Source organism: Budorcas taxicolor, chromosome 5 (genome assembly GCF_023091745.1).
Source record: "Budorcas taxicolor isolate Tak-1 chromosome 5, Takin1.1, whole genome shotgun sequence".
Taxonomy (NCBI): Eukaryota; Metazoa; Chordata; class Mammalia; order Artiodactyla; family Bovidae; genus Budorcas; species Budorcas taxicolor.
In genome coordinates, this window is record NC_068914.1 from 19,413,530 (window position 1) to 19,439,633 (window position 26,104).

General features: G+C 44.2%; 1 protein-coding gene across 1 annotated transcript in view; it reads right to left on the reverse strand.

The window, feature by feature from the left end:
- Positions 1-23,986, reverse strand: part of LOC128047881 (core histone macro-H2A.2) — a 31,073-nt gene extending 7,087 nt beyond the window's left edge. The window contains exons 1-6 of the mRNA XM_052640271.1: positions 23,815-23,986; positions 9,961-10,067; positions 8,497-8,694; positions 6,814-6,924; positions 5,316-5,415; positions 1,483-1,572 (exon numbers count right to left, since the gene is read on the reverse strand). Coding sequence (XP_052496231.1) covers positions 1,483-1,572; positions 5,316-5,415; positions 6,814-6,924; positions 8,497-8,694; positions 9,961-10,067; positions 23,815-23,986 — 778 coding nt within the window. The remainder of the gene's footprint in view (positions 1-1,482; positions 1,573-5,315; positions 5,416-6,813; positions 6,925-8,496; positions 8,695-9,960; positions 10,068-23,814) is intronic.
- Positions 23,987-26,104: the final 2,118 nt, after the last annotated feature.

Sequence of the window (26,104 nt, forward strand, 5' to 3'; positions counted from 1 at the left end):
GGCTTTCTCTAGTTGTGGCAAGCAAGGGCTGCTCTTCATTGTGGTGCACGTGCCTCTCACTGCAGTGGCTTCTCTGTTGCAGTGCACAGGCTCAATAGCTGGGCTTAGTTGCTCCACGGCATGTGGGATCCTTCCGGACCAGGGACTGAACCCATGCCTCTTGCACTGGAGGCAGATTCTTAGCCACTGGACTGCCAGGGAAGTCCAATGTCTTAAAATTTTAAAAAGGAAATTCTATCTATCATCGTATGACAAGTGGTACGTGCAGACTGTAAAGTGAGGACATGCGTTCTTTCTTGATCAGTAGCCCTGTAAGTTTTCTTGCAATCCAATCTGATCGTGACATTCCCCAGCTTCTATTTTCAAAAGCACCTCTCTTAGTCTATATGGAGTCAAATCCAGACCATTAGCACAGTCCGAGGGCCAGGCCCATCTCCGGCTGCTGTTCATCTCCTCCCTGCCGGCTCCTGACCTTGCCTTCTCACACTGTGTCCCTACTGCCCACAGTGTCCTTGCCCCCACATAGATCTCGCATCCTCACTGGCACTTCCCCAACTCCCCAAGCAGAGTGTGTGGCTCCCTCTCTGTGCCCCACTTATGTGTCTGTCTCACCTTCTCGACTGTCTAGTGCTGGAGGACAGGAGTGGGTTTTCTTTGTCCTTGGAGCCCCTGCCCCAGGGCAGCACTTGGCACCAACTAGATGTCCCTGGAGGTAGGTGTGAACATGGATCTGAAGTCAGACCCACTTGTCAAAAAGTTACCTTTGAAAGTAAGTGTTCAAACAAAAAAAACCTGTGCACAGGTGTTCAGAGGAACTCTATTCACAGAAGTCAAAGGTGGAAATAACCCAAGTGATGAATGGATAAACAAATGAAATAGTATTCAGCCCTAAAAAGGAACGAAGCACTGATACCAGTTACAGTATGGATGAGCCTCCAAACATTTTAAGTGAAAGAAGCCAGACACAAAAGATCACATATACGATTCAATTTATATAAAATATCCAGAAGAGGCAAATCTATAGAGGGAGAAAGCAGACTGGTGGATGTCAGGGGCTGGGGGAGGGACGTGACTACTCAACCCATGTGGAGTTGCTACAGAAGGTGGTAAAAAGTTCTGGGAACCAGGTAGCGGTCACAGAGAAGCAGCGCTGAGTATACTTAATGCCACTGCACCGCACAGGTTTAAAGGTCACAATGGTAAACTTTGTCATGCATTTTCCGCACACACAGAAAGTTACCCAGCCATTCTAGACCGGTTTTGGGTGAGCTGATGATGCCAACTGGCCTGAACTATCCAGACACTTTATAGACCCCATGGTGTATGAAATGATCTATGTGGGCCTGCTCAAACTATCTGAGAGATGCTAAAAACACCTTCCTGACTGGTTGTGGCCTGTTTTGCTCTGTGAACTGAATGTGTGTGAAGCATGTCCTGCTAGAGGGGAAGGTGGCTGGGGACGTGACCCAATTCCACACTTACCTTCAGCTACTTCCAAAGGGCCCTGGGACTTGCGAAGCTCCTTTACTGTTTCCAAGAACTCCTTGCCCCCAGCCTTTTCCAAGGCCTTACCTGTGAAGGACAATAGCGGAAAGCTATTGTGGTTGCCCTTTTCAAAGCCATTAATTTACACTGGTTAACACTTTTACTACGTCTTAAAAAAGTGCTTAGAAAGTAGTAATCAACTTTTGCAATTAAATCCTGGTTACCGGGCTTCCCCGGTGGTCCAGCACTTAAGAATCTGCCTGCCAAAGCAGGGGACAAGGGTTCAATCCCTGGTCCGGGAAGACCCCACATGCTACGTGACAACTAAACCCATGAGCCGCAACTACTGAGCTGGTGCTCCAGAGCTGGTGAGCTGTAACTACTGAAGCCCACGCGTCTGGAACCTATGCTCTGTGACAAGAGAGCCACTGCAGTGAGAACTCCGTGTGCCCCAGCTAGAGCGCGGCCGCCACTCTCTGCAACTAGAGAAAGCAACATGCAGCAACAAAGACCTAGAACAGCCAAAAGTAAATAAACAAACCTCCAAAATTAAAAAAATAAATCCTGGTTGCCAGTGATCACTGGTGGCAGGGGTCCCTGTGCTTCTATCCAACAGTACTTAGATGCTAGCAAACTTTTTTTAAAAAATAATTATTTAATATTTTATTTCACTTACTATTGCTTCTAATGTATCATAGGAATTATTTCCCCAAAATGTTAATCACAGCTGGATTGAAAGAATATTTGCAAAATACAGTAACGTTGTTTCCAACTGTACCACACTGTAAGTCTCCTGGAGGGTCAAAGGGGTTTGCCTTTGTGGAATGTGAAACGAGCACAAGGAGCAGAAGCTATTGAGGCAGGTCTAGGCCCTTCAGTCAGAATAGGGAAGAGGCAAAGAAGCTGCTCTGAAGATGCAGAATGCCTCACTCCCAAATTGGAAGTTTTAAAAATGGCCCAGAAAGACAACAATAAAAAAGAAGCCTCAGAAGTTTGCAAAGAGGGAATTTCGTGGTAGTCCCGTGGTTAGGGCTTGGCACTTTCACTGCCGGAGCCCGTGGTGTGGCAAAAAAAAAAAAAAAAACCAAACCAAAAGTATTCTGCGAAAACAAAAGTATTTATAACTTTAAGGTTTAGGGTTAGATAAATAAGGTTTTCTTTTTTTTCAACTTATGTCTGTATTTCTTAACTTGATATTTTATTTAGAAGAAGAAGTCTCCACTGTAGAGGAAAAGGATACTGGAGATATAAAAGACTGATCCCTCTTGAAAGCAAAAAGGAAGTATAAGAAAAACCAGAAGGAGAGGCATAAAATGGGAGAAGTTATACCAGTATGAGTGCCATCAGAGTAAGTCAGTGGTACAAGTTATGTTGTTGGCTATCGCCACAAACTCTTCAAAGGACCTTTTTAGAGGTTGATTTGTTCATAAAGCAGTCTCAATGACATGAACTCTTAATGATCTTTTTAAAAAATTAAGGACTCAGAACCTCCACTGGGTTTGGGATCTTTTTGAGTTTTTGTTTCAATTCTAGTGTTTTTTTCTATTCTACTATCACCCACTACTTAAAAATAGAGCTATCTTTATTGTTTTCCTGATATAAAAATGCAAATACTGTAGAAATGAAAAAGAAGGTAAAACTTTAAAAAATAAACTTATTTTATTTGTGAGAAGCTGCTGCTGCTGCTGCTGCCAAGTCGCTTCAGTTGTGTCCGATTCTGTGTGACCCCATAGACGGCAGCCCACCAGGCTCCGCCATCCCTGGGATTCTCCAGACAAGAACACTGGAGTGGGTTGCCATTTCCTCCTCCAATACATGAAAGTGAAAAGTGAAAGTGAAATCGCTCAGCCGTGTTCGACTCTTAGCGACCCCATGGACTGCAGCCCACCAGGCTCCTCCATCCATGGGATTTTCCAAGCAAGAATACTGGAGTAGGGTGCCATTGCCTTCTTCGTGTGAGAAACTAGGACACAGTTAAGTGTTTATCGCCCTGTTGTGTCTGATTCTTTGTGACACCATGGACAGTAGCCCACCAGGCTCCTTGGTTCATGGAATTCTCCCGGCAAGAATCTTGGAGTGGGGTTGCCATTTCCTTCTCCAGGGGATCTTCCCGACTCAGGGATCAAACCAGGGTCTCCTGATTGCAGGGAGATTCTTTACCACCTGAGCCGCTGCTGCTGCTAAGTCACTTCAGTCGTGTCTGACTCTGTGCGACCCCATAGATGGCAGCCCACCAGGCTCTGCCGTCCCTGGGATTCTCCAGGCAAGAACACTGGAGTGGGTTGCCATTTCCTTCTCCAATGCATGAAAGTGAAAAGTGAAAGTGAAGTCGCTCAGTCGTGTCCTAGGACACACTTAAGGCAGAGCTCCAGATTAAAGCCACTAGGGGGAGGCTTTCCAAACGCAGCGAGTTGAGGGCAGTTGGTAGAGCCTGGGCTGGGTTTGAGGCGTGGAGGAGTTGTCACCATCTCTATGTGCAAGAGAAACCCTGTTTCTCTCTAATACTAGTTTTTGTTGTTTGTTTTTTGTGTTTTCTCCCACCCAGTGCTATCATATCTCCATTTCAGCAAAGCAAGTGGCCTCTGATGCCAAGGGGGACACACAGGTGAGCCCGGCAGCCTGGGGCCCCTGGTGCTGCCATTCAGGGCTGAGCTACTAGTATCCACCCCAAATCACCTACCTCAGGAGCAAGTCCTGTATCCCAGGAACAAAACGTTTTCTTTACTCATTTCTGTCTTGTAAAAATGGGTGAGATGGTGACCATTTAGTTGCCATCTTATTATTTCTAGTGTCTGGAAGCTTACCTTCCTAGGTTCCTCCACTAGCCTGGTCCCACTGGTGGGACAGGGGGCAATCCACTGGTGAAATAATTCAGTGTATAGCCTTACAGACAGCCTAACTTGTTCCAGATGTCAATTTCCTTTTTACCAGTGGTGTTCTCAATACTGCAGCTTAAAACACATGTACAGGTTTACCCAAAACAAGCACAACAATACTTAGAGTAACACTGCTCATTATAGCCCATGTTGGAACGGCCCCAGTGCCACCAGGGGTACATTGGATCAACAAACTGTTATATTCCTACAACGGAACACTGCACAGAAAGACAATGAATGAACTACAACCAGGCTCAACAACATGCGTAGGTTTCACAAAGCTGAGCTAAAGGCGCCAGACACAAAAGGAGACGTACTGCACGACTTCTATAAAATCTAAAACAGATGAGGCCCCTCTATGCTATTAGAAGACAGGATAGTGGTAGGGACTTCCCTGGTGGCCCAATGGTTGAGACTCTGTGCTTCCACTGTAGGGGGCGTGGGTTCAGTCCCTGGTGGGGGAACTAAGATCCTGCATGCTGTACAGAGCAGCCACAAACTAACAAATAAACAAAAAAACAGAGGACATCACAGTGGTTACCCTCGGAGAAAATGGTCCTGGGATGAGGGATGAAGGGGCCTTGTGGGGTGCTGGCAAGGTTCTGTTTCATGATCATGATGCTTGTCACACAGTTTTATTCATCAAGCTGTGCACTAATGATCTGTTTTTGTATGACACTTCAATAAAAATTTCAAAAATATATGTATGTTAAAAAAATTAGTTTTTGATCCCTGGGTCAAACCTGGGTCTCCTGCATTGCAGGCAGGTTCTTTACTGTCTGAGGCCCCAGGAAGTCCCAATACTTCAATGCTGTTCAGTTAAACACAAAGGCAGAGTTTGATTGACAGGGTCCACCAAGCAGAGGCTATCCAGCTGACAGAGACCAGCCTCACGAGAACTTGCCAGAACAGTAGCTATTCTAAGGCACTTCTCCTGAAGTCTCAGAACCTTACCTATATCTTCCTTGAGGTCAATTTCGGCTGTGGTTGGGTGGACGATGCCCTCCACTTTCATGGAGCCAATATGGCTGATGTCACTCTGGGTCAAGGACAGCTGCATTGGGAAGAGAAGATGGAGAGTTGGGCGAGGTAAGTCCTACGGAAGACCTTCACATCTGTGCGTTCTTTCACTGACTGCCAACAGAAACGGCTCTACGTGGAACAACCATCTCAAGTTTCCCTGGTGTGTGGTTTTCAGTAGGCTCTTTTGAGCTCAGTGGATTTGATATTCACCCTGAGGTTAGCAACATGCAACAAATCTGCCTCCTCTTCCAGGAACAGGAACGGGATCTCCCTTCCTTTTCTTCTCCCTATAGATTATGTCCTCATTTCTCTTCTGGGTGGTCTTGGTGTTTGACATTGTAGTTTCTGAGTATCTCCTGCAAGAAGCTACTCAGTTCCCAGCATTCTTTTCAGAGCAGCACAGACCTCTGGGGACAGGGACGCAAAGCCAACCACTTCTGCGGGAGAGAAGTGATGAGTTCCGGGATTCTGACCTGCCTGTGTATGGCCACCTTGTCTTTTGGGGACCCTGGAACCACACTTGTGAAATGCTGTCTTAGGGGCGTGAACTGAGTGGAATGGAAACCATTCCCCATCATCTTCCCACCTGAGCAAGAACTTCTTGCTCCCCTATTTAAGTGAGAGAAAGTGAATCATCTCATAACCATGGACAGCCCCTAGAGCGGACGTAACTTCCACTCTTTGCTCCCCTGCTTTCATCAGTGATAAATTAGTAACCTGCCACTTTGATGCGCTTCTCAAAACATGCTCTTGCCAATGGCTTCAAAAGAGGTTCTACCACTGTCAGGCTGCAAACATTCGCTACCTGAGATATGATTAACTGACTCTTTCCACACGTGTCTTATTGCAGCCCCAGTTGACTTAGTAGATAAATTGTCTGTTATGCTTGTGGGAATGAATTATCTGCATGTTTGGCGGGGGCTGCTGTTGTGCTGCTGAAAACTGTTGAAATGTATAACCCAGTTTGTTTTCTTTCTGAAGCCTAGAAAGGCAAGCAGACTGAATTATTGGCAAATAATTCACTTCTAACACCAGGGATATTCAGGGAACATATCTTTCTATTTTCTTTTCATGATAAATTACATCACACCATGTAAAGCAGGCCTCCCAAAGGCTGGTTGAGAAAGTTAGCCCTGGATTTGTTTTTGGTGAGCACAGGAATAACTGGGACATGGGAAGCAGAAAGATACTGAGCAGAAAGATCCACTGGCTGACCAATGTCAGCATAAACAATTCTCAGCACTAAAGAGCTTGTTTATCCTCACAATGCAGACATTGCCATAGCTTTTCAATTTAAAAATGAATACAAGACCAGAGTGAAAGTTATATCAGGGAAGGAATGGATGAAGGTGGCATCATTGCTTGTAAACAGTAGGTTATAAAAGTGCAGTAGTGCTTTATGGCAGCACATTACAACTTTCTTTATTACCTTCTGCCCTAGCACAAGGCTCTTAGAAGACAGGATAGTGAATCCATCCCCTGGCCCGTCTTCAGAGGTGGAATTTGAAGTCCCTTCTTTATCGCTGTCCTTTGGTTTGGACTGTTGGTAGAAACCAGAAGGACAGATGAGAAATCATCCAGAAAAAGCCCAAAGTGGCTTTTAAGTCTTTCCCTTGGCAACCACCCCGTTGGATATAAAAGGAAGTGGTCAGGTGTTAGGTTCTACTGTTTTTGATGGAGGGAAGCAAGGGATACCAATCTGGGGAAAAAAGGATACTACAAAAAATAAAGTGTATTTAAGGGATTCTTCAGAGAAGGCAACGGCAACCCACTCCAGTACTCTTGCCTGGAAAATCCCATGGATGGAGGAGCCTGGTGGGCTGCAGTCCATGGAGTCTCAAAGAGTCAGACATGACTGAGTGACTTCACTTTCACTTTTCACTTTCACGCACTGGAGAAGGAAATGGCACCCACTCCAGTGTTCTTGCCTGGAGAATCCCAGGGACGGCGGAGCCTGGCGGGCTGCCATCTATGGGGTCGCACAGAGTCGGACACGACTGAAGCGACTTAGCAGCAGCAGCAGCAAGGGATTCTTATGCACCCACAGTCCTTACTCAAACCTGGACACAGGTATGTTATTCTTGCTCTTTTCAACACCTGCACCTTATGGAGGCTGGGGTCATTCATAGTACACTGTTCAATATCCCTTCTCTCCAGGACTCCCTGGGGCACAGCGGCCGAGAAATGAACTCTTTTGTCATCTTTTTAGTCATCACAGAGGTCCAACGAATGAAAACTTGAAACCCCCAGAGCAGTGCTGTCCAACAGAACTTCCTTCCCTCGTGGAAATGTTCTACCTTTGTGCTGCTTGGTACTGTCAAGCATGTGAATTGCGGCTGGAGCAACCAAGGAACTGAGTTTTATTTCATTTTAATTAATTTAAATTCAAATTTAAATAACCAAATGTTGCTAGTAGTTGCTGTACTGGGCAGCATATGAAAAATATGACTCCACAAATGGTATCTCTGAGTTAAAGCTACGTAGCATATCAGGTTATCCAAACACCTGAAATGCCAGTGGCTGAACTTGGATGACTCTCTGTGGAAGGCTAGAGATGTGTCAGCATGCCACATGGGGGAGGTGGGAAGTAGTGTTCCAGGCCAGCATCTCTCACCGAAGATTTTGGTGGGGGCAGTGAAAGGGGTCCGGAAACATGAAAACCACCATGTTTTGGGGTTGGAAATCTCTAGTAGACCCTGCATGATTATCTGAGCTGGTCTCAAAGACTATTTATTTATTTATTTTAAAGATTTTTTGGATGTAGCTAATTTTTAAATTCTTTATTGAATTTGTTACAGTATTGCTTCTGCTTTTATGTTTTGATTTTCTGGCTTCCAGGCATGTGGGATCTTAGCTTCCCGGCCAGGGATGGGTCGAACCCACATGCCCCTGCAGTGGAAGGTGAAGTCTTAACCACTGGGCTGCCAAGAAGTCCCCTCTTTATTCTTTTTCACAGACATTCCTATCATTTCCTCCCCCTACCCACCCACGGTAACAAACTGAGGCAAGTTCCCAGTCCTTTGGAGATGCTGGCAACATCTTCCTCTTTGGATGGTTCAACTTCCCTCCTGTTCTGTGAGTGTCTGGGGCTCACAGGTACCACTAGGCTTACCTTTTTGGATGTCCGTGGTTTGGCAGCCTTCGATTTCTTTCCCCCCTTCTTTCCTGACGTGGCCTTCCTTCCTCTTTTCTCTGGGGGAGGGGAGAGGATGGTTTCTGACTTGCCTTTGGTCCCTCGCTTTTTGGCCAGCAGTTCAGGGTGGATTCTGGGCAGGACGCCTCCGCTGGCGATGGTGACTCCTTTTAGCAGCTGAAGAGAGACGATGTGTGAGCTCAGACAGCAAAGAGCATGTTGGTTCTGGATTAAAAATGATTCTAACTGTTGGCAAAGAAAGTGTTAAATCTGGTCTCTGCTTTCCAAAGAAACTGCAGGATACACGAGATTTAACTGGTTTTCCCTGTCTCACGGGTAGGGCTTTTCTCTGTAGGTATCAAGGCAATCCACAATTTGGTATGGAAAAAAAAACAAGCAAAGTGAAATGAAAGCGTAGACAGGGTGGAACCAGGGATGTTGCCCAGAGCTCAGAAATTCCAGACATAACAGAGGATAAAGAGCTTCAGATGTAGGAGCACAGCTTGACAAAGTGGGGTTCAAAGGTTAATGCAAGGGCTAGACTCAGTTAACAACCTTCCTCACTCCTTTGATCATGCATTCCATCAGTAAAATATGTTTGGCCATGCACCTCCCAATGGATATCTGTTTACTCTAACTAATCGACATGAACTGCTACACTAATACATTTTGCACATTCTATAGCAGTGCCACTCCAAGTGTGGTCTGCAACCAGGGCCCGTCCATAAGCTATTATTACCCATCTGTGGCAAAAGCGGTACAGAAATCACGAGGAAGCGTCTAATAAGTTGATAGAGTTATTGTTTATCTATTGGATCTAGTAACAACAAAATTGTAGCTGGTAGTTTGTATATTTTTGTCTTTTGATTTTTCTAGTAATTACTTTTTATTTTATTTTTGGAAATTATCAGTTCATGTTGGATTGGAAATAGGAACTGATTCTTAGCCACAAACAGGTTGAAAAAATAAGACCAGAAAACAAATATAAATGAAAGTTCTTATACTATCTACCTGCTACCTCGCACATCTTCCATGGGGGGAATGCAGGCGGGAATTTACTTGATTTTGGAAACAGTTTTAAAGTATAAAGGGTTAGTTTTGATAACAGAAAGAAGGACACTTCTGCCCTCATCAGAATAAATCATCAACAAAGACTGGGTGAGGAAACTGTAAAGAGAAGAACACGTGTGTACCGCACCTCCCCCAGCAACACACAGAGCTTGCTTTTACAGAGGAAGCGAAGCTCTGGCAAGATTCAGAATATATAATGGAGTCTATTCCAGAGACAATTTTATTTTGGATCTCAGTCCTATACTATCTGAATGTTTCAGTGTAGATGTAACTGGGCACTGCAGCAGGAAGGCTTTCTAACCAGCTGGGTCCACAAGCAGTAATGTGTTTGGCAAAACCATTTGGTGGCTGGTGTCAATGCTTCAGACGTACCTGGTTGAGCTCCTCGTCATTGGCAACAGCCAGCAGGATGTGTCTTGGGGCTATCCGGGCCTTCTTGTTGTCCCTTGCTGCATTCCCAGCCAATTCTAGAATTTCCGCTGAAATTTCAAGGGAGTGTTAATAGGCAATCATAGAATGGGGTCTGAGCTTTCCAAAGCTTTTCTTTGGAAATGGTCTTTGAGTTTGATCACTTTTACTCATTTGCGGTTTTTATGTCTGGGGCTGGAAAGAAATCCAGAAAACTGAAAAGTACTCAGGTCACAGACATGTAAGGTATTTTAGAAAGACCTGATATATGATCCTGTGGCAAAGTCTTCTAGCTGTCCCTTGACATTAGTTCTCCCCCATCTTTCTTAGCGGTAGACCTCTGATTTTTTGCTGAGCCCATAATCACAGGAATGAAGACAGTATTCCCCAGTCTCCCTCGTTGATAAATGTGGTCATGTGACAAAGATCTGGTCGTGTTGCATGGTACTTCTGGGAAGTATCCGTCAATGAAAGGACAGTGCTCTTCTTCCCTCTTCACCGGCAGACTGAGGACACGATGGCTGGAATTTGAGCAGCCACCTTTGTCCAAGAGTAAGAAGTGGATTACAGAGCAACAAGATAGAAGGAACCAGAATCTCTTATGACCGTGGAGCCTCCTTGTCTTCTATAGACTTCTTTTGTATGAGAGAAAAAGAAACTGTCTCGTTAAAGCCACATTCAGCAGAAAGAAGATGAAGTTGCTACCCCGTGGAGTATAGCCCACCAGGTTCCTCTCCATGGGATTTTCCAGGCAAGAATACTGGAGTGGGTTGCCATTTCCTTCATCCAAGGGATCTTTCCAACCCAGGGATCGAACCCAGCTCTCCCTCATTGCAGGCAGATGCTTTAACCTCTGAGCTACCAGGGAAGCCCACACTGAGCAGAAGTTAACCCTTATTAAAACATAACCCTAATATAAAACCCGAGTTTCTTTCACTGTGCAGCCATTTCTGAGGAGAGCTGAGACCCCTTTCAGAATCTCCTTCCTCTTCACTTGATGCCCCTGGTCCCTTATGTCCTAAAGGAAAGTGGATAGAAAGAACTGATTTATACTCAGGGGTGAGGAACGACTTAACCTAAAAGGTGAACTCCTAATGGGAATACCTTGGAGACCTAGGGAGGGAGCTTTGTTGGGCCCCAGGGGTTTTTCACATATCCCTCAGGACCTAACCATGGCTCTGACTTCAGCAAACGTATCATTTGATAAATGTGAAAAAGTTTAAAGAAAAGAATATCCCTAAAAGTATTTCACATACTATCAAAATTTTGGAGTCAAAATTTAAAAAAATCCATAGAATTGGTTTATACTCCTGAATGCTTTCTCCTTCCACCTTTATTTATTTTTTTATTCTTTCTCAATTTTAGAAGAATGTTTTGCTAAATCAAATTTGTCTGCCTTCAAAAGTATGAATGAGCCTGTAAAAAAATTCTTTCCCTAGAAAGAATTCCTTCCCTAGCGAAAAAGGCAAAGTGCCAATGTGTTATATGTGGGGGTGGGGGGAATTGTATGTGCATGAATGTGTTGTAATGTATGTATGTGTCCAGGTGTGTGTGTACGTGTGTGTGTTGAGGGGATTTGCTTGTACAATGGCATATATACTAAGCCCTAAAATTAAGACAATTTTGCATGAGTCTATACAATCAACCCAATTTCAAATAAAACAACATATGCAATTGCCATCATTCATAAAATCTATGGCAATAAAATAAAAAGTTGGCATAAATATGCCATATTAACTAAGCAAATGTGATTAACAAAAAATTAGAATAAAATAAGCATTAGAGTTAAATATTTATATGGCATTTCCATAATGAAAAGCTCTAAATCACTGCAAATTCATTCTCACATCTTTTCCAGGTTATTAAGCAAGGAATATGGTGTTTACCAACAATTCATTTACACAGTCACGGCGTTTTCTGAATCAAAGATTGAGGCACCGTGGTTTGAAAAATATGAGCAGGCTTGTTGGGAATGGAACACAAGAGCATTTGAAATGAATGCCATATTAGATATCTAACATGGTTTGCTGCCTTCGGATTGTTGCCCAACTTTTCTTTCTTTTAAAAAGTGTGCCCAATGGGGCTTCCCTGGTGGCTCAGTGGTAAAGACTCTTTCTGCCAGTGCAGGAGACTCTAGTTCGAACCCTGGTCAGGGAAGATTCCACATGCCGCGGAGCAACTAAGCCTGTGTGCCACAACTCTTAAGCCTGGCCTCTAGAGCCCAAGAACCACAACTATTGAGCTCATGTGCTACAACTACTGAAGCTCGAGTGCCCTAAAGCCTGTGCTCCAAAACAAGAGAAGCCACCACAATAAGAAGCTGTGCATTGCAAAAGAAGAGTAGCTCCTGCTCACCACAACTAGAGAAAAGCCCACTCAGAAGACTCAGCACAGCCAAAGAAATCAATCAATCAAATTATACAAAAGGGAACCCATCAAAAGAGGTGTCATTGTAAAGTCTTCACAAATAGCTTGTGTTATGACTCTAGGCTGAAATGTATAGCACCCCACTGAGCACAATTAAAAGGACTTTCCTATACCTGCTGATCCCAGGGGCCCCAAACCTGGGAGGAAGGAGTGCTCCACTCACCTCTTAGTCTAGATGGTGGAAATGGGCCTCTGAGTTTTAAGCTTCTGAACAGGTGAATTTCTTTGAGCATCATGGACCGTAACTGTCCTGCCTCTGTCACCAGCATTTAGAGGAAGCAGTTAAGGATCCTCTCCAGGGTTCATCAAATTAACCATCAGTATGAGAGGCAGGGCTAATGGGAAGCTTGCAGCCCATGCTTGCAGCCTTCAGGAAGCCCCTAAAGGTCAGGTTATTTTCAGCTTGACAGACAGATGCAAAGACTGGATTCTCAAAGGGAAAATCTGCCCTCATCGCACACGGCCACAGGAAGAGGCTAAAGGCAGCAATTTGTTAGAAGGTGCAATGCAGGCCCACGGGTGAGGCTGGCCCGTGTGCAGCTGGGCTCTTGGACTAACTCTTCCGAAATAATTTATAGGGAGGAAGAGCTTGATCATGTGCTCGAGTGCGAAGCAGAGGTAGAACTTTTTCTCTTTAAAGAGGAAAAAAAAGAATACACAGCAGAAAATCTAGACCGAGAAGCTCTTTTCTCTGTTGGATGTTTAGCCTAAGCATTCCTTGGGGCAGATTTCACCAGTTAAATGTTTGAAATAACGTTAATCATTATTAATATTTTTGAATGTTGTTATGACAAATATATTCATGTCAACTATAAAAGTTTGCTACACTCCTGAGTGATTTTATTGATTTTGGGAAAACGAGTATCCTTGTGCGAACTGGCAATCGATAGAAAAACTGAATTTATATGGCACACAATGTTTCACTGCAAATTTTGTGGGAAGATCATAATTTGTTAAGTGGTGGAGACTTCCATGGAAGTCTGGAAATTTCTACAGCAAACCGCTCACTTCTCACAAGTCACACTTCCAGTCACAGTAACCATCTGGAATACAACTGATAGTGAAAAGAATGATTTCTTAGCCAAAAAGGATGCAGGAAAGCTCATCACGCACATTCTTCTTGGAAGAGCCCGTGTCCTCTCATTCTGGACACAATCTAACCCAACAATGGACAGCTCAGCTCATAGGAGATGGGAAATACCAGAACGCGGGACCATCTCCTGCCCTCGCCTCTGCACGTTTATCCACCCGCCCACTAGGTGGCGGTGTCCCTGGTTTGGGTGCTCTGCTCTGCTCTGGCTGCGCAGTCTTCTGGGGGGAAATCTCTCTCAGTCACAGCGCCCGCTTCCATCCTCCTTCCCATGTCACCAGATCTGTCCCTCCTGGCCTGCCATGATGTCACCTGGGTGTTCTGCAGGTAAATCAAATTCACCACATCCCCAAATCTAAATCATTCCCAGAAACAGGCTCTTCCCATCACCCCTGGGACTGGCAGTTCCATCCACACACAGACCGGGAGTCATTCTCTATCCCTACCTCACTTTTTCCCTCTCTTCACTTGGCCTCATCAGTCTTACACACCTTTTCTCTTCTCCAAACTTATTGCCATTACCTGAGTTAAACCTCTCTTCTCCTCCAGCCCAGATAATTGTGGTGGCTGCCTAAGTGGTTTTCCTGTCCCCGGTTTTGTCTTCCTCTAGACGCATGCCAAAAAGGCCAGCACTGGCCGATGGCATCTTTGTACAAATTAGAAAAAGATGCCCCTTCCTCAAGATGCTGGACTGCCCTGCTTTTGTTAGGACAAGACGCTTTACCGCCATCTGCTGGAAGTGTTCATAAGTTACAGTTCTTTGAGGTCTGTGATGTGAATGTTACTACCTTAAATGTATGTCCTTGGGCAGTGTACAACCTGTGCAACCACAGGTGTGATCCTGGCTGCCAAAGTGATCTTTTCAAAACCCAAATGTAAAAACTAAAAAATCAATAGATTAAAAAAAAGTTTGGTGTTAAATCAGTTTAGTTCAGTTCAGTCACTCAGTTGTGTCCGACTCTCTGCAACCCCATGGACTGCAGCATGCCAGGCTTTCCTGTCCATCAGCAACTCCCGGAGCTTGTGCAAACTCATGTCCATTGAGTCGGTGATGCCATCCAACCATTTCATCCTCTGTCGTTCCCTTCTCCTGCTGCCTTCAGTGTTTTCCATTATCAGGGTCTTTTCTAATGAGTCAGTTCTTCATATCAGGTGGCCAAAGTATCAGTCCTTCCAATGAATATTCAGGACTGATTTCCTTTAGGATGAACTGGTTGGATCTCCTTTCAGTCCAAGGGACTCTCAAGTCTTCTCCAACACCACAGTTCAAAAGCATCAATTCTTTGGTGCTCATCTTTCTTTATAGACCGACTCACATTCATACATGACTACTGGAAAAACCATAGCTTTGACTAGATGGACCTTTGTTGGCAAAGTAATGTCTCTCCTTTTTAATATGCTGTCTAGGTTGGTCATAGCTTTTCTTCCAAGGAACAAGCATCTTTTAATTTCATGGCTGCAGTCACCATCTGCAGTGATTTTGGAGACCCCAAAAATAAAGTCTCTCACTGTTTCCATTGTTCCCTATCTATTTGTCATGAAGTGATGGGACCGGATGCCATGATCTTCGTTCTTTAAATGTTGAATTTTAAGCCAGCTGTTTCACTCTCCTCTTTCACTTTCATCAAGAGACTCTTCAGTCCTTCGCTTTCTGCCATAAGGGTGGTGTCACCTGTGTATCTGAGGTGATATGTCTCAGATATTTCTCCCAGCAATCTTGATTTCAGCTTGTGTTTCATCCAGCTCAGCATTTCGCATGATGTACTCTGCATATAAGTTAAATAAGCAGGGTGACAATATACAGCTTTGATGTACTCCTTTCCCGATTTGGAACCAGTCTGTTGTTCCATGTCTGGTTCTAACTGTTGCTTCTTGACCTGCATACACATTTCTCAGGAGGCAGGTAAGGTGGTCTGGTATTCCCATCTCTTGAAGAATTTTCCAGTTTGTTGTGATCCACACAGTCAAAGGCTTTGGTGTAGTCAATAAAGATGTTTTTCTTGAATTCTCTTGCTTTTTCTATGATCCAACGGATGTTGGTAATTTGATCTCCGGCTCCTCTGCCGTTTCTAAATCCAGCTTGAACATCTGGAAGTTCTCGATTCATGTACTGTTGAAGCCTGACTTGGGAGAATTTTGAGCATCACCTTGCTAGTGTGTGAGATGAGTGCAATCGTGCGGTAGTTTGAACATTCTTTGGCATTGCCTTTCTTTTGGATTGGGTTGATTGCCATTCTTTCCCAGTCCTGTGGCCACTGCTGAGTTTTCCAAAGTTGCTGGCATATTGAGTTCAGCACTTTAACAGCATCATTGTTTAGGACTGAAATAGTTCAACTGTGAGCGATTTCATCACCTCCACTAGCTTTGTTCATAGTGATGTTTCCTAAGGCCCACCTGACTTCGCATTCCAGTATGGCTGGCTCCAGGTGAGTGATCACACCATCGTGGTTATCTGGTCATTAAGATCTTTTTTGTATAGTTCTTCCATGTATTCTTCCCTGGTGGCTCAGAGGTTAAAGCGTCTGCCTGCAACACGGGAGACCCGGGTTCGATCCCTGGGTCGGAATATCCCCTGGAGAAGGAAATGGCAACCCACTGCAGTACGCTTGCCTGGAAAATTTCATGGACAGAGGAGCCTTGTAGGCTATAGTCCAAGGGGTTGCAAAGAGTCAGACACGACTGAGCGACTTCACTCACTTCACTCACTCCATGTATTCTTAGCACCTTCTGCCTCTGTTAGGTCCATACCATTTCTGTCCTTTATTGTGCTCATCTTTGCATGAAATGTTCCCTTGGTATCTCAAATTTACTTGAAGAGATCTCTAGTCTTTCCCATTCTATTGTTATCCTCTATTTCTTTGCATTGATCACTGAGGAAGGCTTTCTTATCTCTCCTGCTATGAATTAAATTTACCCATTGGTGTTAAATGGATTGACCCAATTGTCTGGAAATGATGTGTAAATGATAGGTTTCTCGGTTACATGAAGATTTCATGAAGTGCTCTCAAATTCAACCTTGTTTTTTTTTTTCCTTTGTCCATGCTGAGTGGCATGTGGGATCTTAGTTCTCCAACCTGGGATCGAACCCATGCTCTCTGCAGTGGAAGCATGAAGTTGTAACTACTGAACTGCCAGGGAAGCCACTCAACCCTGTTTTAAGGTCTATTTGTCCAGTCAATTAAAAATAATTACAGAACATTTTCTCACCATAAAATGATTATAAATATCATGATATCAATGTCATGATATTTATTGCTGATGGATACAAAATTCTTTTCCAGAATCTGGGCTTGCTTTTTCAGTCCATTTCCCTCACTTACATCAGAGATGTAAACTGGGCCAGCATGTAAACTGAACTATGAATGTGATGTCCATTCTCAGAGGCTGGTGGATGTTTCTAGATGAGCAGTCCAACAGGTACTTGAGGCGGAGTGTGCAACCTCCCCCATAGGTTTGGACCAGAAATGGCCTATGGCTCTAAAGTCATAATGACGTGTGAACCTGGGGTCAGCCAGGCAGCCAGTCCAGAGAAGTCCAGTAGTTGGGCAAGGCCAACTACTATTTCTCCCCAAGCGCCTGAAAATTTGTGCGACCTTTTTTTTTGGCTAAGTAGCACCCACTCTTTTGTTTTTTTCCATTTGGTGTAGATTTCATTTTTATTTGTTAAATATTTAAATTTTTAATAGATTTTATGAAATTGGGGGATCTGCTCCAGGAAAAATTAAAATGGACTTTAAAATATGGATAATTTCTTGGTACAGTTTTACTTAATAGAAAGAATGGTTCATGAATTTCAAAGATTTGTGAAATATGACTTTGCATTTTTACATGCTATTTTTAAATAATTTATTTACTTTTAATTGGAGGATAATTGCTTTGCAATGTTATGTTAGTTTTTGCCATACAACAACATGAATCATTCATGGGTATACATGTCCCTTCCCTCTTGAACCTCCCTCACACCCACCCACTGGCCCCCATCCTATCCATCTATGTTGTCCCAGAGCACCAGGCTGAGTTCCCTGCGCTAACAGCAACTTCCCATTTGTGTCTATTTCACACATGGTAATGTATGTATGTCAGTTCCACTCTTTCAGTTCATCCCACCCTCTCCTTCCCTTGCTGTGTCCAAAGTCTGTTCTCTAAGCCTGTGTCTCTATTCCTGCTCTGCAGATAGGTTCATCAGCACCCTTTTCTAGATTCCATATATATGTGTTAATATACAATATTTGTTTTTCTCTTTCTAACTTACTTCACTCTGTATAACAGTCTCTGGGGTCATCTGCCTCACTAGAACTGACTCAAATTTGTTCCTTTTTATGGCCAAGTAATATTCCATTATATATATGTACCACAACTTCTATATCCATTCATCTGTCAATGGACATCTAGGTTGCTTCCATGTCCTGGCTATTGTAAATAGTACTACAATGAACACTGGGGTACATGTGTGTTTTTCAGTTATAGTTTTTCCAGGGTATATGCCCAGTAGTGGGATTGCTGGGTCATATGGTAGTTTTATTACTAGTTTTTTAAGTATCTTCATACTGTTCTTCATAGTGGCTGTATCAATTTGCATTCCCACCAATTTACACGCTATTTTTAAAACCCTTTTCTTTTTCTTTAAAAAAATTTTTTATTGACGTATAGTTGATTTACAAGGTTGTGTTAATTACTGCTGTACAGCAGTGACTCAGTTACACATACATATATGTACATTCTTTTTTTGTGTGTGTGTTCATTTACTTTAATAACACTACATTTACCATGTTATCACCATGGAATGTAAATTCAAGTTAGACAAGAAAATTTCACAAGTACAGCAAAGCATTCTGTGATATACCAAAGTTTGTATAACGTCTGACTAAACCAGCTTGCTCATCAATCACTTCCATTATAGGCATTTTATTTAGCTGATGATTCTTTTGGAGAGAATAAACATAGTGCACACATTTAAAAAGTGTTTTTCATTTGCCTTTGCATTAGCACTTAAAATACACATTTGTTTCAAAATATCAGTTAATATTATTCTAATATAACAGCAGCAAAATATAATTCTGCAACTACAGAAGAGCTAAAAGGGATCTACAATTTAAGTTATTCTCATGTTTACAACTACGATTCTAAAATAAATACTATTCCAAAGTGGCTCTGTTACCAGCTTTTTAGGTTTGGTTTAAAAACACACACAGACTTGCAGGGAGGTTTATAATGTTGTATTTCATGCACTGTTCTGAAAGGGTTCCTCAAGAGCCAACCAGTCCTTAAAACAGAACTCAGTCCACAAGGCAGTCAGAAAGTTAAAATTAACTGGGGTAAATAGGATTCCTACATTACATCAAAAGCGAATGATATTCTGCAGCAACTGGGAGCATTTTCAGGATTGGCATGTTGTCTTCTTTGGAACTAACTTCAACGGAAGAGTTTAAGAAGGTGGACAGGTACCGCTATCAAGTGCATTTAAAAGGAACATGTTTTTTTGTGCTGATCTGACTCCCCTGAATGACCTAGCTAGCGAACTCGTCACCAGTAACTTGGTCACCACGCAAATCAAGCCTGCAAGAAAGGAAGCCCATATTCAAATTACCATGTTCTTGTCTGACCCAAACAATTTATTTTCAATATAAACATATGAGCTCAATATGAGATGTCTAACTAAAGCAAGCACCACCAACAAGACCAAGACGGCATCTCCTCTTCTAAGGTTTAGTTTTGCCCAGAATTCCTGATACAGGGAATAGCCCATACCAAGAATCGTTGCTCCCACAACAAAGCCTTGGGCTGCCACACGCATGTGGGTCAGGTGAACATTCATTTTAGTGTTTTCCCTGCTTTTCAATCTATATAATCCATATGCAACAATTGCTGCCACACCTGCCATTCCAATGGGGACAAACAGTGAGCTTTTAGGGTAAGTTTAGATCCCTGATCTTCATCAAATGAAGAAAGAGAAACATCTGTGTCGCTTGACATAGTGACTGAAGAATCTTCAGACAACTACAAGACGTTTCAGGTTCCTACTGGCTTCTTGTACATTCTTTTTCATGTTCTTTTCCATTATGGATATTGAAGGGCCCCAGTATGCCACTTCCTGCCTTCAATGCCTTCCCCTGGCACGTGTGCAAAATGTGCACATTCTCATGTGGCCCTCAAAGCCATGTCCCCTGTTCCCCCATCTCATCTCTCACCCTTCCATTCCCCAGCTCTGCTCCACGTACACAGAAATGCCTCCAGGTCCTGCAAGGGGCCACATACTTCCTCTAAACTTCGATCTTCACTCTCGTTTCTCCGCAACCTGACAATTAACCCATCTGAGTCTATCCAGCTCCTGCTAATTACTCATCATGGCTGCCCATCAGAATCTTTTGGGGAAATTTAAAAAAATCCTGATGCCCAGGGATTATCCCAGAATCTTTGGGAGTAAGATCCAGGCATCAAGATTTTAAATCAATCAATTTGTTAAAAAACCAGGATTGAGAACCTGATTTAGATCTTTATAGCCCTTGCTTGATATTGGGCAGCCTCCCCCTGCTTCCCAAAGCTCCTCTAGCTTCCCTGCCCACAGGCATGCCATCTTATTGTGTTGTTTTTTGTTTTTTAGCTGCACCAGGTTTTAATTGTAGTATGCGGGATCTTTAGTTGAGGCATGTGGGATCTAGTTGCCTGACTAGGAATTGAACTCGAGTCCTCTGCATTGGGAGTGTAGAGTCTTAACCACTGGCCCACGAGAGAAGTCCCTTTTCTGTTGTGTTCAATGTTCTTTGGTCCTGCTAGAATGTAAACCCAGGACCACATCTGTCTGTCTTCCTTTGTATTTTCAAGGCCTGATCTAAAGGAGAAATTCAAGTCAATATTGTCATGAATGTTGAAGGTCATTTCAAGGGTGACGGGAGACTTTCACACTTTCAACTCCTTTCCCTAAACAAAGTCAATTCATGCCCCTCTCCCAAACAAAACAAAACAACAGCTAACAGAAATCCTCCTTTTACTTATTCACCAATGGCCTGCAGCAATGATTCATTCTTTTGGCTTAAACTCCTCGTCTCATTAAAATGCAATACAGCCCCCAAATAAACCACCCTTATGGAATTAGTCATTACACTTTACCCTGAATGATTTCATCAGCTCTTCATAGAAGAGAAAGGAGAAGGATAAGCATTTATTGAGTGCATCCTATGCACCAGACATTTTACATACATTGTGGCTCATTAACAAAGTTAAATGAGCTTAGCTCTGAAAATACTCAAAGATCAGAGAGGTTAAGGAATTAGTCCAAGGTAATGGAGCTGGTAAATTGAGAAACCCGATTTAAACTGACATCTAAACCCCTGCTCTCAATTCCAGCCTGAGTTTGGAGAGGAGGAAAAAGCACAAATGGAAGGGATGGAAAGGACACAGAAGCCAGAAGCCCCGCTGCATCTTCTCCATTTGACCCAGGGCAGCTGGAGGCTGGCCTTGGGAAGGAGTGTTGTTGGAAACACCACCCTTCCGGGTGCTCCTCCTCCTGTCTCTCACACTTCATGTCCAACCTGTCAGCAGATCCTGTTGACTCTGCCTTCAAAATCCCTCAGTACTCTGATCCCTCCTCAGAAGCTTCACCGGCCTCTCCCCAGCCTCACATCTCTAACCTGGGTCTCTGCAGCTAACTAACTTCCTTCCATTTCCCTGCTTCAGCCTTGTATCCCTCTGCCTGCAAGGTCAGGTTGCTCTGCCTCTGCTCAAACCCTTCAGGACAAGCTCTCCTTCCCCGACCAGCCACTGTCCCTCGGGCCTCCTTTACACTTTGAGCCCCTCCCTCAGCCCCAGCCTTCCAGCCCCACTGCTGCTTCTCAGGCACTCCCAGCACCTGCTTCCCTCTGCCCCGAGGGCCCACACCACATGCCCCTTCCTGGCCTCCTTCAGCTGCCAGCCCCTCACTGGGCCTCCCTTCAGCTCCCAGCCTCCGGGAACAGCCTCACTCCTTTCCTGCTTTATTCATCCTGGAGCACGTGTCACCGTCTGACACAGCACATACACCCCACTCATTTCTTGACTCCTCTGCTCATTCCTGTCTCTCTCCAGAATGCACTCTGCTCCCAGGCAGGGACTCCTGTCTGCCTTGGTCTCTGCTGGATCCTCAGCATCTAAAACCACACCTGGCATATAGTAGGTGCTCAATAAATGTCTGTTGAGTGAATGAAGGACTATGAGAAAATGGGTGACATCCTACTTTGAGAGACACCATCAGCCTTCACGGATGTGCTGTCTCAAAGTCCAGAGTGTGACATTCAGGCTATAATATGCATTGCTAGGAGGTCTCGTGGAAGTAAGCCAAAATAAATGAAAAATCATATAAACAGGCCAATGCTATTACCAGGAAAAAGTCTAAGGACTTACTGTGTGCACTGACAGGTAGAGGCTTGGCCAATATTTGTTGAATGAGTGGAGAGGAAAACATAAGCTTTCTCATCAAACACGTGTGAACCAAAGAAGAGAGTCTCTGGTGATTGAAAAGGCCAAATTTTGTTTTATTATGCACAGTTTAGGCTTTGGCTAAGTGGGGGCACAGGAAGTACTAATTATTTTGATTATACAAACATTGTAATGGGGCAGTGTACTGAAGTAGAAAATGCATGGCTTGGGATTGAAGAACCTCAGGGAACCCTGGCTCCCTGCTTGTAGGCTATGGCATCTCTGGGTTACTCAGGATCTTCTTGCATCAGTGGGTGATATGGACCTGATAGGTTGTTTTAAAGCTTCTGTCATCACTTTCAAAGTCCCTCCTCTCCCTCCAAGTCAGGAGATTTTTTCCTTATCAAATTCCTGGGTCCCACTCCAGACCCAATGAATCAGACCCCAGGGGGTACAGTCTGTGCAGCCAGGAACCTGCATTTTAAAGAAGCATTCATGCTGCTGAAAGACTGGCTAAAATCTCACTCCTCTGAGTGGTCCCTGGACCAGCAGCATCAGCATCATTGTAGCATGTTAGAAATGCAGAGTCTCAGGCCTTACCCCTGACCTTGTCCACAGGATTCCCTGAGCGACCCCCACTTTGAAAAGCACTGCTGTATCACACTTAATTGATATGCCTTTCAGATCCCTCCTGCTCTTCTCGCCAACCTCCTCAAGGATCCTCCCAAAAAACTTCTAGCTCAGGAACCAGCATTTCATTTCACGAGAAGATAAAGACTCAAGATGCCAAGGTCTGCCTGATGGAAGCTCTAGCGGGAGGAGGTTTCCATGGGTGGATCACAGCAAACCTCCTGCCAGTAAGTGTTGCTTGGTGAGCGATGGGGGACCAAGAGGGCAGAACAGGACTGAATAGATACAGAGAAGGAAGAGGCCGCTCTTGAAGGAGAGGCAAGAGGGAAAAAGGGACCTGGTGACAGAAGCGGGGTCATGTTGCCGCTGCAGGGAGCTCGGCTTCCCAGGTAGACAGTTTGGGGAGTTATCCCATGGACTTAACTGGGATTTAACCCTGGTATCTGGAGAATTTGTTAACCTTGGGCAAAGTCAGGGATATTGTTGCTGATGGCTAAAATGACCTCTCAAGGAACTAATCACATTTCTTCCTATGTATTTTTATACTTACTATATTTTATATATGTATATATGTTTTGATACTGTGAGGTTTGATTTCTGTTTAAGACATAAGAGAGCCATAACAAAAAGTTAAAGTCCTCAAATAGACAGAGACCACACACAACAAAATGTCATCTTTCAGTAAAAAAAAAAAAACTTTAGCAACCAACATAGGAAACTGTTTCCAATATATCTGTAGACAGAGGACAACCTCTGTAATGGAGAGTAAAATTAAAATATTGTTGGCATTATAGAACCAACTGAAGATGCTTTCAGCGCCAGAGTCAACATTACTTCTGGACACTGAGTACATTATGTACGGATATCGAGTTCAGTACAGCAGGAGTACTGAAGTGAGGACCCTGGAGTAAAAGTGAACAACTCTCCTGCAAAATGAATAGCAAGCCCCTATCTTCCCTGTAGTTTGTCTTCTGCAGGAGCCTAGAAATTTATGTATTACATTTGTATACAGCAAGACACACCTCTCGTGGGGTGGTCTAGAAGAGTCCCTTTGTTTCTCTTCCCTTCACGTTGATCCTCTGTCCTCTTCCCTAAAGCCAGCAGGAGTCAGTTTTAGTCAATCAGGCAACCTGAAACCCCAATACCCCCCACAGTGACCCTGAGATAGCCACAGGGCGAATCAAGGCTCCCCTGCCCAGCCTGGATGTAGGGGTCGGGGGGGGGGGGAGGGAGGGGAGGATTACCTGGGAGGGGTTACCTGACCTGCGTGTTCACATTACCTGCCAGGTACTCGATGACTGCGGCCATGTAGACGGGAGCACCCACGCTGATCCGGTACTTGAACGTCCCTTTCTTCAGGTACCGCATCAGCCTACCCACCGGGAAGATGACCCCGGCCCTGGCTGAACGTGACAGCTTGGACATTTTCTTCTTCCCGCTCCGGCCCGACATTTTGCCTTAGTTTCCCTCGCAGCTTGCTTTACAGGGTGGCCTCCGGGCACTGACTCAATGCTGGAAAGGAAAGATGGCAGGGTGAGGAAGGGCGACTGGCCGATGGCTTGAGAACCGTAGTGCAGCCCCAGCGCACCTGCGACCCACCTGATAGCCCCGGGGAGGTGGCTGAGACCTGGCTGCCACTGCAGGGTGTTGCAGATGGGGAGCTGGGTGTAGGCACGCCCACCCACAAACAACTCCCCATCCCACCCAGCCAGCCCAGCCTCTGTAGGAGGCGCCACAGAAACTCAGGAGAGGGATACCTGGTGGTCAGTCTCCAGTGAAATCCCCTTCATCATCTCCAGAACCTGTGAATTGGCTACTCAAGCATGTTATCTGCTGATACTTTTTAAGTTGACCTGTCTTTATACTCAGAAATGTCTTTTCATAGTAGGCTTCCCTGGTGGCTCAGATGGTCAAGAATCTGCCTGCAATGTAGGAGACACGTGTTCTATCCCTGGGTCGGGAAGATCCCCTAGAGAAGGAATTGGCAACCCACTCCAGTATTCTTGCCTGGAGAATCCCATGGATGGAGGAGCTTAGCGGGTTACAGTCCATGGCGTTGCAAAGAGGTGGACACGACTGAGCGACTCTCACTCACTCATGTGGCCAAAGACACTTTGGAGGTGTGATTAAGTGGGAGAGATTATCCTGGATTATCTGGGTGCGTCTAATGTAATTGCAAGGGTCTTTCTAAGAAGGGAGGGAGATGAGAGGACTGACAGGATGACAGCAGGAAATGGGATTCTCCCCTCAGAGCATCCCAAAGGAACCAGCCCTGCTGACATCTTCATTTTAGCCCACTGGAAATGATTTTGGGACTCCCCTGGTGGCCCACTGGATAAGAATCCACCTGTCAGTGCAGAGGCTACAGGTTCGCTCCCTGGTCTGGGAAGATCCCACATGCAGAGGAGCTCCTAAGCCCATGGGTCACAACTACTGAGCCCACGTGCCTAGAACTAGCTTTGAAACCCGAGAGGCCACAGCAATGAGAAGCCCGCTCACTCAAACTACAGAGTAGCCCCTGCTCACCGCAACTAGAGAAAGCCCATGTGCAGCAATGAAGCCCCAGCGTAGCCAAAGAAATAATAAAATTAAGTTTAAAAAAGAAAATGATTTTGGACTTCTGACTTCTAGAACTGTAAGAGAATAAATTTGTATTGCTCAAAGCCACTAAATTTGGGGGAATGCTTGTTACAGCGGCAACAAGAAAACCAATATGGTTCCTCGTTGCCTTGATTTGCTTCTGCCTCTTGTTAATAAAGAGTACAAAGTTAATATGGCCATGCTTATCATAATGGTTAGCTTTGACCCACAACTCAGAGCTGATGTGCACCTTTTAGATGGAAACACTTCTCTAAATTCTCTAGTAATGTAGCATCCTTGCAAACAGAAATATGCCAGAAGAGGCAGTTTTATTGAATATGCTAATGCAGAGTAACACAGCAAACGAAAAACCATAGTGCAACTCAGACTCTTGCTCTTTGGAATGGGGAACCCAGGGTGATTTGGGGGAGGAACTTCAGAATCAGCACAAAGAGGTGACTTCAGTACAATGCATGGAGAGATACATATATGATTCATTGTTATTTCAGGAAGCTATCTTTAGTGCAAAGATGAAAAATAATTATATACTTCAGAAGAAACCTTTGTAAGGCTAAAACTAATTCAGAGAATTGTAATAGAGCTTAACCTGTTAGTGGAGAGAGTATTATAACCAAAAAAAGAAATATAAGCTAGAATAAGTAAAAGCAAATTACAAACAAGAAGGATCAAAGAAAAGGAAACAAAAGTTTTCTAGGAAAAATGTTAGTGAATCAAACCTCTCTGGCCCAAAGGCAACATTATTTTCAGTGGCCATTTTCTTTGGGGATGGAAAATGAGAAGGAGAAGGTCAAAAATAAAATTGGTTCTACCTGTTGAAGCAACACAAATTTTGGCTCGGTCGGTTTGCCAACAGCCAAGATGTCATGAAAGTAAAAAAAAAAAGATAGAAGAAAGTGCTAGATAAATAAACTCATGACTAATATGAAAGATACAGAACTGGGATTTAATCCAGATGGAAGACCGAACATG